Source organism: Gekko japonicus, unplaced genomic scaffold (genome assembly GCF_001447785.1).
Source record: "Gekko japonicus isolate JY-2015 unplaced genomic scaffold, Gekko_japonicus_V1.1 scaffold42, whole genome shotgun sequence".
Taxonomy (NCBI): Eukaryota; Metazoa; Chordata; class Lepidosauria; order Squamata; family Gekkonidae; genus Gekko; species Gekko japonicus.
The window spans coordinates 2,134,771-2,149,131 of record NW_015165831.1 but is presented as its reverse complement, the minus strand read 5'-3'; the positions used below and the strand labels follow the sequence as shown (position 1 = coordinate 2,149,131).

At 47.3% G+C, this 14,361-nt stretch overlaps 1 protein-coding gene across 1 annotated transcript; it reads left to right on the top strand.

The window, feature by feature from the left end:
• Positions 1–7,174: 7,174 nt before the first annotated feature.
• On the top strand, positions 7,175–8,386 carry RXFP4 (relaxin/insulin-like family peptide receptor 4). The gene has a single exon (XM_015410803.1). The coding sequence runs from the start codon at positions 7,175–7,177 to the stop codon at positions 8,384–8,386; it is 1,212 nt and encodes a 403-aa protein (XP_015266289.1).
• The last annotated feature ends 5,975 nt before the right edge of the window (positions 8,387–14,361 follow it).

The following is a 14,361-nucleotide window of genomic DNA, read 5'->3' as shown; positions in this document are numbered from 1 at the left end:
GACAGGGGCCAGAAATTAGGAGCTGTCCTAGTTAAACTGAAGCATGTGTGATATTCTATTCATGTGCCATCAACCCCACCAGTGCTGCCATTGTCCTTGCACTCACTCCAATCGTAGGCTTGTTGCCTGCATGCAGCAGGATTAGACCCACAACAGCAGAACAGTATTTGCTGGAAAAATCACATATTATGAATGCTCTCCTGTGGATAAGTCTCCCTGTAAGCGGAGATCTAGCACCCCAAGGAAAAAGCTAGAGCAGAACATTTCTCCATGATGCCTTGGGTTTCTACATGCAGGGGATTTTTAATATGTTGGAGCATTTAAAAATACCTTTTCCATCTGCAGTGGTGCAGGCTACTCTACCACCTCAGCACTCTACCACCTCATTTGGCTGCATCGGTAGAGCAGGCCTTTGTGACAGGCTAACTTTGTAAAAGAAAGGTGCCACTTAACGTTGTTCAGAACTCACACCCTTTCCAGAGAACTCAGCGTCCTAATCACCACTATGTATGTTCTGCATATGCTCAGAGGCACTGTCTGCTTGTTTTGCTCTTTCTTCACGTTTCATGGCCAAATCCTAGCATGGCTAAATTCTAGTAAACAGGGTTGCCAGTTTCCTTTTCTCTTTTCTGGTATGGCAGTTCTCTAGTTCCGTAAAAATCTGTCTGAGCTGGTCTTCCCTTAGAATCATAGAACCATTGCGTTGGAAGGGGCCTCCAGGGTCATCTAGTCCAACCCCCTGCACAATGCAGGGAATTCACAAATACCTCCCCCTCCACACTCCCAGTGAGCCCTGATCCATGCCCAGAAGGGGACAAACAAACAAAACAAAACCCTCCAGAATCCCTGGCCAAACCTTGCATGCAGATGAAATGATAGAGGAATTAACACATGAAGTTGCCTTCTGTTGAGTCACACTTTTTGGTCTATCAAGCTCAATACTGTCTGCTCAGACAGGCAGTGGCTCTCCAGGGTCTCAGGTGGAAGTCTTTCACATCACCTACTATCTAATGATTTTAGCTGGAGATGCCGAAGGCCTTCCGTATGCCAAGCAGATGCTGTACCACTGGGGCACTGCCCTTCCCTCTCCAGGGAGAGCCTTCCACATCACCTGTGTGACCTCATCCTTTTCAAATGGAGATGCCCTTGATGGAGCATGGGACCTAAAACAGGGGCTGTACCACTGAGCCACGCCGCGGCCCCCTCCCCACACACTTCACCTGCTAAATTTCTGACTGGAAGGGTATTGTTAAAGGAGAGCAGGGTGCAGAAAAACAACCATTTGTGCCTCCGTAGTAACTATTAGACAGGCACAAGTTCACCAGGCAGGGCCTCACCATGTCTGAATCTGTGCAAGAAAAAGCCACACCTGCCGAACTTCTGCCTAACACTCAACTGTTAAAGTCATAGGACCCACGGCTAAAGAGAAATTTATCTCCGTGCCATGAAAAGCTTCAACTGCCCATTTCTACACATTAAGCCTCTATTAACGAGTCAGGAGGACATTTTTCTCCAGGGAGGTTGGCAGCTTCAATTGAAAGCAGAGGATTCTCGGGCGGCTGAATAGCGCCGCTCACTCTATTGAAACCCTTCTGCTTTTCGGAGGCATCGCGGCACCCGCGCAGCCCTGGAGACGAGCGCCACCTCCTGGCCGGAATTTGCCGGAGACAGCTGGGAAGAGGACCTTCTGCCACAGCTCAGCCAGCAGCGGCAAGTCTTTCAGCAGTTTACCTCGTGCGGGAAAAGTCGTCAGTCTGTGGCCTGTCGCCAACAGCAGCTGCTTTGGGGAGGGGGAAGTATGCAGCCCCTTATTTACTGCTTAGCCTCTAGCCAGCCCATCACCTGCTTTTCAACCCACAGGGGACGGTTTTGAGATATAAGACCACACCTCATGGGCTGAGACAGAAGCTCCTCTTGCTTCCCTTAGGCGTGGAATGTTGGGACTGGCGCTTGTTCTTTTAAGCCCCCCACCCCAACCTCTAAGCCTCACCAGGGCTTAGAAGAAGAAGAGTAGGCTTTTATCCCCCACTTTCCTCCACCCTGAGGAGTCTCAAAAGGACTTACAATCACCTTGCCTTCCTCTCCCCAGTCCCACAACAGGTATCCTGTGAGGTAGGTGGGGCTGAGAGAGTTCTGAGAGATGGGGTGCTTTAGTAGGAGAACCACCTGTGCAGTCTATTGCAACTGGATGTCTTGTGGCAATCTGATTGGATTTGTTTCTCTCTTTTCCTCCTTAAGTCTTCAGTGAGAAAGGTGGGCTACAACAAATGAAGAAAATCAACCAACCACCACAACGTTCTAGCTTTCAAAAATGTCACCTAGAGGATGAGCTACCCCCTTTAAAGCTCTTCTGTTTCCTCTGACTTGGATGGCCCAGGCTACCCCAGCCTCATCAGATCTCAGAAGCTAAGTAGGGTTGGTCCTGGTCATTATGTAGATGGGAGACCACCAAGGAATACCAATGTTGCTATGCAGAGGCAGTGTTGGGTGTTACAAGTCAAAACACTTCAGTATTTACAGGGTTAATGATGTTTGTTAAGTCACATGTTTGTTTGTAACCAATCTGTTTAGACAGTAGAATGCCCGGGAACTTTGGAGCTAACTTGCTAGTCTGATTGGAAACCAATGTGTCAAGTATTTAGCATATTGGCTTCTCCTCCCGTTCTTTGTTCTGACTGAGAAGGAGACACCATTCTCTTCCCGTTTTACCTGTAGCCGTAAGGATGTAGCCATATTAGCTCTTTGTTATTTTCATATCCTGTGTACCTTTTCCCATGTTAGTTTTATAGTAAACTTTTATATTTTAAAACACACCATGGACTCAGTCTCTTAATACTCTGCTGACTTACTCAAAAAGAATCCCAACAGGCAGGCAATGGTATGGTATAGCGCAGCTCACTCTATTGAAACCCTTCTGCTTTTCGGTACCATACCAGAGGTACCATACCTCTGAAGATCTCTTGTCTTGAAACCTCCACAGCATTGCCATAAGTCAGCTGTGACTTGACAAAAAAAAAAAAAAAGTTTTCCTTCCTGCAAATTCATTAAAGAGCACTGGAAGTAGAGTTGCCTGACCAAAAAAATATCCTGTCCCTTTAATAGAGGCCTCATGTATGTAAATAGGCGGCTGAAGGTTTTCATGGCAGGGAGATAAATCACATCACTTGGTAAGTAACATTCCATTAAGCGTCTATTAAAGGTACAAGATATTTCCCCCCCTCTGGGCAGTTAGTAACCCTAGTTGGAAGGGAGGAAGAAGAGCTCGCATGAGACCAAGGCTGGCTCCAGACATTAATGAACTTGGGGGCACAACACAGACAGAAGTTCTTCGGCTCAAGCCTCTGTGAGCATTCGTGTACATTCTATCCGGAGGTCTTCCGTCAGGTATTTAGGTAAGCAGCTGCACTGTGCTGATTTTACTGCCAGTCTGAGCCCGCCGAGAGTGGATGTACTGTTGAATGTATGTTTCTAAATGCACTTTACCATACCTGCATCGCCATCGATACACTAATGGTTTTTAAAATATCTCATCATGTATTTTATATTGATATTTATACGGCTGTTTTATCTATTGGTTCGTATGTAAGCAGCCCTGAGCCTGCCGAGGCAGGGAGGGTGGGGTAAAAATCAAAGTAATAAATAAATAAATAATATTTCACTGAGGCTTATGCAACAGAACATCCGCCGTCCCACTAGGATCACGCCTCTTGGGTCAGATCTGTCTGTCTCCCAACCTTAACAGCACTCAGAATCTGCTGTCTAAAATGGCTGCCTCATATCTGTGTCTCCCAGTAGTTCAGCCCCTGGCTAAAAAGGCTGGCATAAGATTGTGGGGCAGTCAATGACCAAGACTTGACCAGTAGACCCTACTCTCTACTAATACCATCATAAGCCAGTAGAGGGCAGCAGCTGCTCATGCCAAAATTCCAATATGTGTGTGTGGTTGTGGGGTATTTAAAAACCTACTCTTAAAATCTTGGGAATATTGAATTAGTCACGGATGGATCCGTTTAATTGTGTATTTTTTTTGTAGAAAAGGGACAATAATAAGAAGAGAAGAGATTGGATTTATACCCCTCCCTTCCCCTTCCCACAACAGACACCCTGTGAGGTAGGTGGGGCTGAGAGAGCTCTTGACAGAAACTGCTCTTTTTCAAGAACAGCTCTTATCAGAGCTACAGCTTGCCCAAGGCCATCCAGCCAGGTGCAAGTGGAGGAGTGGGGAATCAAACCTGGTTCTCCCAGATTAGAGTCCGCGCACTTAACCACTACACCAGACTGTAGTGTATATTGCATGCTGTTCTTAAAGAGTATTCTAAATTAGTTGGATGTGTTTGTATACATATTTTGGTTGTGGATTTGTGATGCGTGATATCTTTATATGGATGAAACTCCTCTTTTTCAAGGACGGCTCTTGTCAGAACGATGGCTTGCCGAAGGTCATCCAGCAGGTACAAGTGGAGGAGTGGGGAATCAAACCCGGTTCTCCCAGATTAGAGTCCGTGCACTTAACCACTACACCAAACTGGCTCTCAACTGAAACCTATTAAAAATAGCAAGATAAAAAAACCAAGTTCTTTTTTTAATTGACAGTTTTTATTATTGTTCATTCTCAGCCTGCCAGTGTTGATTTTTCTGACCGTGGAAAAGTTTTGGATCTGGGCACAGAAGCCCCAGAGTTTGGAGTGGGAGCAAATCAGATTTCTGGGGTAGGGCTCAATGGTGTATAGCACCTACCTGGGATACAGAAGGTCCCATGATTAATCCTGGGCATCCCCAGCCAAAACGTCCTGGGTGCTGGGAAGGGCCCTGGTCTCCTCGAAAGAATAAGCATCCTAAGAGCAGAGGGACCCATCAGTTGACCCAGCAAAAGGCAGCTGTCACATGCGTGCAGACTGGGCTACCATGGAATATTGTAAAAGAACAGGATTCGCAGGTGGCAGCCCTGCAGAGATCCTCTGCACCGAGACAGAGGCACCGAGTGGGGCTTAACGCACTACTTTCCCCCAACAAAAGTTTTGGATCTGGGCACAGAAGCCCCAGAGTTTGGAGTGGGAGCAAATCAGATTTCTGGGGTAGGGCTCAATGGTGTATAGCACCTACCTGGGATACAGAAGGTCCCATGATTAATCCTGGGCATCCCCAGCCAAAACGTCCTGGGTGCTGGGACGGGCCCTGGCCTCCTCAAAAGAATAAGCATCCTAAGAGCAGAGGGACCCGTCAGTTGACCCAGCAAAAGGCAGCTGTCACATGCGTGCAGACTGGGCTACCAGGGAATATTGTAAAAGACCAGGATTCGCAGGTGGCAACCCTGCAGAGATCCTCTGCACTGAGACAGAGGCACCGAGTGGGCCTTAACGCACTACTTTCCCCCAACCCACACACCAAGGTCCTAATCCAAATCAGGGGAAACACACACACACACACAAACCTGCAATTAACTTTTTAGGAAATGCAGGAATGATCCCACGATGGATCCCGACTTTGGCCCTGAAACCAGTGCTCTGCAGGGTTTATGCAGGGATGTAAAAGAGAGAGAGAGAAAGTCCATTTTGCATTTGGAAGTAGGGTTGCCAACAGGCCTGGGGGAAATGTCCTGTCTCTTTAATAGATGAGTAATGTGTGAAAATGGGTAGCTGAAGCTTTTCACAGCATAGAGGTAAATAGCGTCCCCTTAAGCCTCTGTTAAAGGGGGAACCCGTTTTTTTCTCAAGATGGTGGGCAGCTCTAGTTGGGAAAGCCACAAAGGGGCAAAGGCGGGGGCCATTAGTTGGCCGAAGAATCCTCGAGGCGCAACTGCTCTCTTCAGGGGGTCCTGATGCAGGATCAGAGTTGAGCTGCCTGCTGTAGGAGTTCCCGCTTGCTTCCAATACGCTCTGTTTACACATTTGTGAATTAACCAAAAATCACAAATTCATTGTGTCACTTCTCTTCCATCCACGGGAAACCAAACCCCAAACTGCTCCCCGCTCAGGGAAGCTGGAAAGCAGAACACCAGCATGGAGATTCATACTGGGAAATGATCCAACTCCCAGTTTCTTGCCTTTTCAGCAGCTGCACAAAAGCCTTGGCAAACAGCTGGGTACTCTATTTTTCCTGTGCTGAAGCACTAGAAACAGCAGCAGGGTAAAATCTCTTGAAATAAAGGGGTGCTAGGGTTGAAGCCTACCTGAAATTATCATGCTTTCTTCTTCAGAAGCCTCCTTCTCTAAAACCCAAATTGTGCCTTGGCAACAGAAAGGCACACTGCACAAACTCAGATGCATTCTCTCTCATCCTCAGGGATGATTATTTCACACATTCTAGGGATGAGTTTGATTATCCATCTGAGACGGAGGGACACACCCCTATGCAAATTAAGCCTTGAGAAGCAACCTCTCTTTAAGTCAGCTGCACTAGCAGACCCTCTTGGGAAACAAGAGCATCTTCCCAGAATGCAACAACCAAATTCTATTCCATCAGGCCAGGGTCGGACTCAAAGTTCTCTCTGTCTCTGCTCCGGCTTTGATTGAAAGAGAAACCACAGCACTGCAGTCAAAGATAAGAATCACATCAAAGTGTTCAAGGCGCAGCACAGAGACGGAGCAGGACTTTATACATAACACACCCCGCACACATGGACACACATATGAAGCCCAGCCCTGCCCCACCGTAATGAGGGGGCCGTCCTTGATCTTCAGACCGGGAGTGGTTAGAACGTTTGGTCTGCAGGAAGCTCCTCTCATTCTCAAAGGCAGACGAGAGGAGGCACGGGCCGGGACACAGAGTCAGTTGCTGAAGATCGATGGAGACACGGAGAGGCCAAAGAATCCACCGGTTCCTAGGGGAAAGGCTGACGGAGCCAGCCAGCCAACAGCTTGTGGTCTTCATCTGCCAAGACTGGGTGGGGTGAAAGGGCCCTCACGAAACTTGGGATTTTTTTTTTGCAAAGCAAACATTTGTACGCTTTTTACAAGAGCAAACTCTTCTTAGCTGATTGGAAAGTGGATCGGCGGTTCCTTTCGAACTTGGCCTGTGCAGCAAAGCACTCAGAGTGTGATTGGTGTTCAGCAGCTTTGTGGTCAGCGTCCTCCCCGGTCATAACCCTCCTCCCAAGATGTTCCCCGTTTGAGCCGTACCATTGCCAGGGCCGTTGTGGCTGCACCTTTCAGCTGACCCCTTTGCTTTGTCAAAGATGGGGAGCGGGTTTCAAGGATACGAAGGCGCCAACAGTTCCATGCATCAGAATGAGTTATTGTGGGGAAGCTCTGACGAAGCTGTCTTCATATCATCGGACGCGTCGTTTGGTTTGCGGGTATTCATCACTTTTGTCTACTCTGTGGTCTGCCTGATGGGATTGTTGGGGAACGGGCTTGCCATGTACTTGATCGGGTCCCAGAAGGGCAAATCCACTCCCATCATTAATATTTTCATCTTTGGCTTAGCGGTGGCCGACTTCCAGTTCTCGTTGACGCTCCCCTTCTGGGCTGCAGAGACGGCCCTGGATTTCATTTGGCCCTTTGGCGAAGTGATGTGCAAGGTGGTCCCTTCTCTCACCATCATCAGCATCTACGCCAACGTCTCGTTGCTCACCGCCATGAGCGTGGCGCGCTACTGGACTTTGGCGTCTGCCCTGAAGGCTGGTTCTGCCATGACTCCTAACCAGGCCAAATGGATCACCGTGGCTCTCTGGGCTTTGGCGTTAGGGGCCAGTGTGCCCACTGTTATGTTCACGGCTGTACAGGATATTGTTGGAGTGAAAGTGTGCCTTTCCAGGTTCCCCACAGAATATGGCTTGGGCATCTACCGTCTCCACCGGGTGGTGTTCACCTTTCTGATACCATTGGGGATCATCTCAGCCTCCTACGTCCTTCTCCTAAGACTCCTCAAGACCTACCAATTCAACGGCAGCTATACGAAACGGCAGAAACAAGTCACTACCACCATCCGGCTGGTGGTGAGCTCTTTCTTTATCTGTTGGTTTCCTAATCACGTGGCGACTGTCTGGGGGGTTCTGGTCAAATTCCATCTATTGCCCATCGACAAAGCTTTCTTCTTTCTCCACAACTACATCTTTCCGCTCACAACATGCCTGGCTCATGCGAGCAGCTGCCTCAACCCCATCCTCTACTGCCTGATGCGGAATGAGTTCCGGAAAGCTATTCAGGAAACCTTTTGGAAGCTCTCCAAAGGGATGTCTTCTTACTGCAGTTCCTCTGCTCATAAGATAGGGGAGGAGGTTGTATCGGTGGCTCTGCCTTTAAGCCCATCTGAAAATCTCTCCATAAAACCAAAACGGGACAAGGAGAACCATACCTTCTCCTCCTCCTTGGATCTGAGAACCAAGGAAACAAAACTGACCACCAAGGTACAGCTGCTGACACCTGGACCAGAAATGACCTTGTGACCTTGAAACTTAGGGGACTGTGTGTGATACCACCACGACCAAGGTTTCTGAATCCTGTTATTTGGCATTAGAGCTGTTCTCACCCTAAGGCCTACGGTTGTAGATAGGGATGCCAGGTCTGGGTTGGGAAATGCCTGGAGATTTGGGGGTGGAGCCTGGGGAGGGCGGGGTTTGGGGAGGGGAGGGGCCTCAGCAGGGTATAATGCCATAGAGTCCACCCTCCAAAGCAGCCATTTTCTCCAGGGGGACTGATTGTGGTTGTTCGGAGATCAGATGTAATAGCAGGAGGAGCAGGTTGGTACCTCTAGAACCAGCTGAGTCTGAGGGTCACCAGGCCTGAGTCTGTTTTTATGCTTTACCACATGTCAGGTTGTAACAAGAACATAAGCAAAGTGGGTTATTTCTCCCCTTACGCCACTGAATAACCATAGCTTGAGGCCGACTCTGTAAGACTTAGCTAGCAAATATTACTGTGAAGCAATGCTCCCTCTAAGCTGTGGAGTCCTGTGAGCAAAAATTCTACTTTGTGAGCTACTGGGCATTAAAGCTGTGAGCGAGCGATTTGGCTTCTGCATAAATTAGTTTGCTCTGGAGCCCTCCTTCCTGGGCTAAGACAAAAAAGTGTGAGCTGGAGGCTAAAAGACTGTGAGCTAGCTCACAGTAACTCAGCTTAGAGGGAACACTGCTGTGAAGGTATTCAAACTGGTAGATGTGATTGTTAGTCCTAAGATTCACCTCTGTGCTGGGTTAGAGTAAACTACCTGAACTGGAAGTCTAGAATTTATTATTTGCTTTACACGTGTTTTCCCCCCATCACAGAACTCAAGGTGGTGTATTAACTTTATAAATCCAGTTTATATTATAATAAGAATGATTTTATAAAATATCCTACAATTTATAAAGTGTATTTAAAAATAGTTTCCCCCTTGATGTTGGCTGTATAATGATTTCTGTAGCAAATGGTTTGATGAGCATGTATTAATTTCTATGTGTTGGGTTCTTTAAAAGAGATGAGACAAAGTCACCACCACTAAGTAATTAATGAGGAGTAGCATTAAAATATGTAGATAAGAACAGGGCCACACAGAGGTATTGCAAGCTGCAGCAAATAACTTTACACTGAGATGGACTGAAGCTGTGTGATAGAATGCCGCAAACAAATTTGATAAGATTGGTCGTGTTGAGTGTGACAAGCAGGTTATAGTGTTCAAAGTGGTGAGTTTCTCTCTTCTCTTGCTGTGGATTTTAAGAAGTATTCTTATGTTTCAGTGACTGCCAGGTTTGCCTTGAGAAAGGACAGAAACGAGGGGGGGGGGCTTTAGCTGGCCCACTGGAAGCCTTGACAGTTGCCACGCTTGGACTAAACATACACCAGAAGAAACTGATAAGGAAACAATTAGAACTGAATTTTGGCACAAGTGCTTTATTTATTTAAAACATTATTCTACTCTTTGCATGTAAACGTTTGTCTGAGTGTGCTTGGTAAACAATATAATTGACCTCACAATGTTACACTGAGTAATTCTATCACGGCTGTGTTTTGGTTGTTCTTAACCTCCTGGTGGTGGCTGGAGGTCTCAGATTACAACCTCCAGGCTACAGAAATCAATTCGCCTGGAGAAAATGGCGGCTTTGGAAGGCGGACTCAATGACACTGAAGTCCCTCCCCTCCCCAAACCCCGCCCTCCTCAGGCTCCACCCCCCAAACCTCCAGGTTATTTCCCAGCCCAGAGCTGGCAGCCCGACATGGTGTCCTCATTTGCACCCAGACTGATGATTACATCAACGCCTCATTCTTTAATACGCAACGTTAGAGAGGCCTCGACTGGCCATAACATTTCCCACTGTAATTCTTTTGTTCACCCAATGCCTCTAACAATGCAAAGGCAGTTACTCCAGTCTACACTCGTTGAACCTACGGGTTTGACTGGAGTAACTCTGCATTGGATTGCTCTGTAAAGCTTTTCTGTTATTAATCAGCTAGGTCTTTGTGGTGTTCTAGGGTTGCCAGCTCTGGGTCGGGAAATTCCTGGAGAGCCGGGAGGTGGAGCTTGAGGAAAGTGAGGCTTGGAGAGGGAGAGACCTCAGCAGGGATGGGTGGCCCTCCAAAGCGGCCACTTTTCTCCAGTGGAATTGATCTCTGTCATGTGGAGGTCAAGTGTATTTCTTCAGGCCCCACCTGGAACCTGGCAGCCCTATCCCTTCCTCACCCCCCCACTCCTCACCCAATGCTCTTTATAAACAGAGGTAGTGGGAAAGCAGTTTGTATCAATGTCACCTAGACCTGAACTGTGTCCTCTTTTTTTCTCCTGTCTTCTCCTGAGAATTTCCATCTGTGTAGTGTAGGCCATGAGATCTTACTGTCTGGCAGCCAGAAGTTCTAGCTCTTTAGCTTGATCCAGGGTGCACTACAAGGAGGCGAGCTAGAATCGCGATCAGTTCTACCCGATATCCATAACCTGATAAACACCAACGAGAGGCCCACAGGATTTGACTTGTCATGTAAAGCATGGAAGATGGCTAACAGAATACGTACAGGCTCTGGCAGATGAAATGGGGCAAAATACCAGGACCCGAATGCGATTGTGGTGCAGCCTGCCAAATTATTTCCCATCCGTCACAGGAATGTGAGTGTCGTGCTTTCCAGGGAGATGTGACGGAGCTCTTTGAACTCTCCTCAGCTGTTACTGAGTGGACTGAAAATCTAGACATTAGTATTTAGGGGGACTGCCCAGTTCCATTGTATCAATTTGGTTCTGTATTTTATATTATTATATGCTTCCTGTGTGTAACTGTGCCATATAATAGATAAATAAATGAATAATGAGAATTATAACTTGAGTTCTTTGAACTGAGTCCTGCTGTCTTCAGTGGAGAATATCCCTAAATAATCATGCACAGGTCGGGGTCGGGGAAGGACTGGAGGACCAGGGTTCATATCCCTGCTTAGTCATGAAGCTCAGCTTGATGACCTTAAGCCAACTGAACTCTTTCAGCCTCACAAGGTTTTTGTGCAGATAAAATAGGAAATGGGACAGCCATCCTCTTCCATCCTCTTCCTCTTTCTTCGGAGGAAGTAAAACTGCCGTATATCACTCTACACTGTTATTAAGATGGTATGCCCCAGTTTTCTTCTCAGCGGGGAGCCAAAGCACGTTACAAAATCAGTTTTCCCTCCTCCATATTATCCTTATAACAACAACCCTTTGAAGTCGATTAGATGGAGAGAGAGTGACTAGCCCAAGGTCACCCAGCAGAGTGGGGATTCGAACTTGGGCTTTCCAAATCCTAGTCTGGCACTCTAACCACCAGACCAGGGGTCTCCAATCTTTTTCAGCCCGTGGGCACCTTTGGAATTCTGACACAGGCTGGTAGGCGCAACTGCAAAATGGCCGCTGCTGCTACATAAGGTGGAGCCAATCACAAGATGCCTACTTGCAGGAAACAGAGCCAACAGAGGAATCCCAAATCCAAGGAGAAGAGGGGTACTTAAAAAATGTACTGAGAAAGAGGGGTAAACGAGAATAAAACAAACACTATGGTAGCATCTGCCACTGAAATAATGTTCTTTTGATTTGCAGAGCCAGTAAGACCTTTGGTGGCACATCAGAAGAGCCCCGCACTGCATAAGAGCCCCGCCTGGCCCCACCAGCTTTCTAAAAATACTCGGTGGGCAGCAAGAAAGGTGTTGATGGCCTCCATGGTGCCCACAGGCACTATGTTGGAGACCCCTGCACTGCACTATGTTGGCTCTGCATGTGTTCCCTTCCAACTTCCCTTAAGAGCTCTGCTCTCTAAAACCTTAATTTTTCATTAGTGGGGTGGTGGTGTATTTTTTGCATTCGTGTGTGTGTATGCACACCCATGCCTGGAAGTCATAGCAGCTTCTGGCGACTCCTAATGGGGCATGGAGGACATTCCGAGAAGTGGCTTGATAGCCTGCCTCTGCCTCCTGGCCCTGGTATTCTTTGGAGGTCTCCCATCCAAATACTTAACAGGATCAGCCCTGCTTCGCAGCCAAGATCTGACAAGATTGGGCTTTCCTGGGCAAGCCAGGTCAAGGCTTCTTTAGCACTGTAAAAAATTAATTTAGTATCAATTTCAACCCCGATTGCACCCATTATCACAACATTCCGTATCAATTTCAACCCTGATTGTACCCATTATCACAACATTCCTACTATGTAGCACTCCAGTTACAGAGGAACAGAAATTACTACCCCCCAAGCACCCATTTCCCAATTTAACATATGAACCTACTGGGCTGGGTCACTGTGGGTCCATTGTCTGTTCTGGCTGGCTGTTCTGACTGTGTGTGACATCCTTGCTTATAGGGGAAACGGTTTTACCTTAAACACGCTGTACATATAAACTTAGTATTTTTCTGCTGCCACCAGGAATTAAAATTCCAATTCTCTCTCTTTTGGTAGTATGACCTAAGGTCTGGGCACATCAGAGAACTATGTGGCCCTAAGGAAACAATTAGAACTGAAATTTGGCACAAGTGCTTTATTTATTTAAAACATTATTCTACTCTTTGCATGTAAACGTTTGTCTGAGTGTGCTTGGTAAACAATATAATTGACTTCACAATGTTACACTGAGTAATTCTATCACGGCTGTGTTTTGGTTGTTCTTAACCTCCTGGTGGTGGCTGGAGGTCTCAGATTACAACCTCCAGGCTACAGAAATCAATTCGCCTGGAGAAAATGGCGGCTTTGGAAGGCGGACTCAATGACACTGAAGTCCCTCCCCTCCCCAAACCCCGCCCTCCTCAGGCTCCACCCCCCAAACCTCCAGGTTATTTCCCAGCCCAGAGCTGGCAGCCCGACATGGTGTCCTCATTTGCACCCAGACTGATGATTACATCAACGCCTCATTCTTTAATACGCAACGTTAGAGAGTCCTCGACTGGCCATAACATTTCCCACTGTAATCCTTTTGTTCACCCAATGCCTCTAACAATGCAATCTTAGGCAGTTACTCCAGTCTACACTCGATGAATCTACGGGTTTGACTGGAGTAACTCTGCATTGGATTGCTCTGTAAAGCTTTTCTGTTATTAATCAGCTAGGTCTTTGTGGTGTTCTAGGGTTGCCAGCTCTGGGTCGGGAAATTCCTGGAGAGCCGGGAGGTGGAGCTTGAGGAAAGTGAGGCTTGGAGAGGGAGAGACCTCAGCAGGGATGGGTGGCCCTCCAAAGCGGCCACTTTTCTCCAGTGGAATTGATCTCTGTCATGTGGAGGTCAAGTGTATTTCTTCAGGCCCCACCTGGAACCTGGCAGCCCTATCCCTTCCTCACCCCCCCACTCCTCACCCAATGCTCTTTATAAACAGAGGTAGTGGGAAAGCAGTTTGTATCAATGTCACCTAGACCTGAACTGTGTCCTCTTTTTTTCTCCTGTCTTCTCCTGAGAATTTCCATCTGTGTAGTGTAGGCCATGAGATCTTACTGTCTGGCAGCCAGAAGTTCTAGCTCTTTAGCTTGATCCAGGGTGCACTACAAGGAGGCGAGCTAGAATCGCGATCAGTTCTACCCGATATCCATAACCTGATAAACACCAACGAGAGGCCCACAGGATTTGACTTGTCATGTAAAGCATGGAAGATGGCTAACAGAATACGTACAGGCTCTGGCAGATGAAATGGGGCAAAATACCAGGACCCGAATGCGATTGTGGTGCAGCCTGCCAAATTATTTCCCATCCGTCACAGGAATGTGAGTGTCGTGCTTTCCAGGGAGATGTGACAGAGCTCTTTGAACTCTCCTCGGCTGTGACTGAGGGGACTGAAAATCTAGACATTAGTATTTAGGGGGACTGCCCAGTTGGTCTGCATACCCGTCGTATCAATTTGGTTCTGTATTTTATATAATATAATAGATAAATAAATGAATCATGAGAATTATAACTTGAGTTCTTTGAACTGTGTCCTGCTGTCTTCAGTGGAGAATATCCCTAAATAATCATGCACAGGT

Bases quoted from the DNA above. Each gene is read 5' to 3' on its own strand.
- RXFP4 (XM_015410803.1), top strand. From the start codon at position 7,175: ATGGGGAGCGGGTTTCAAGGATACGAAGGCGCCAACAGTTCCATGCAT.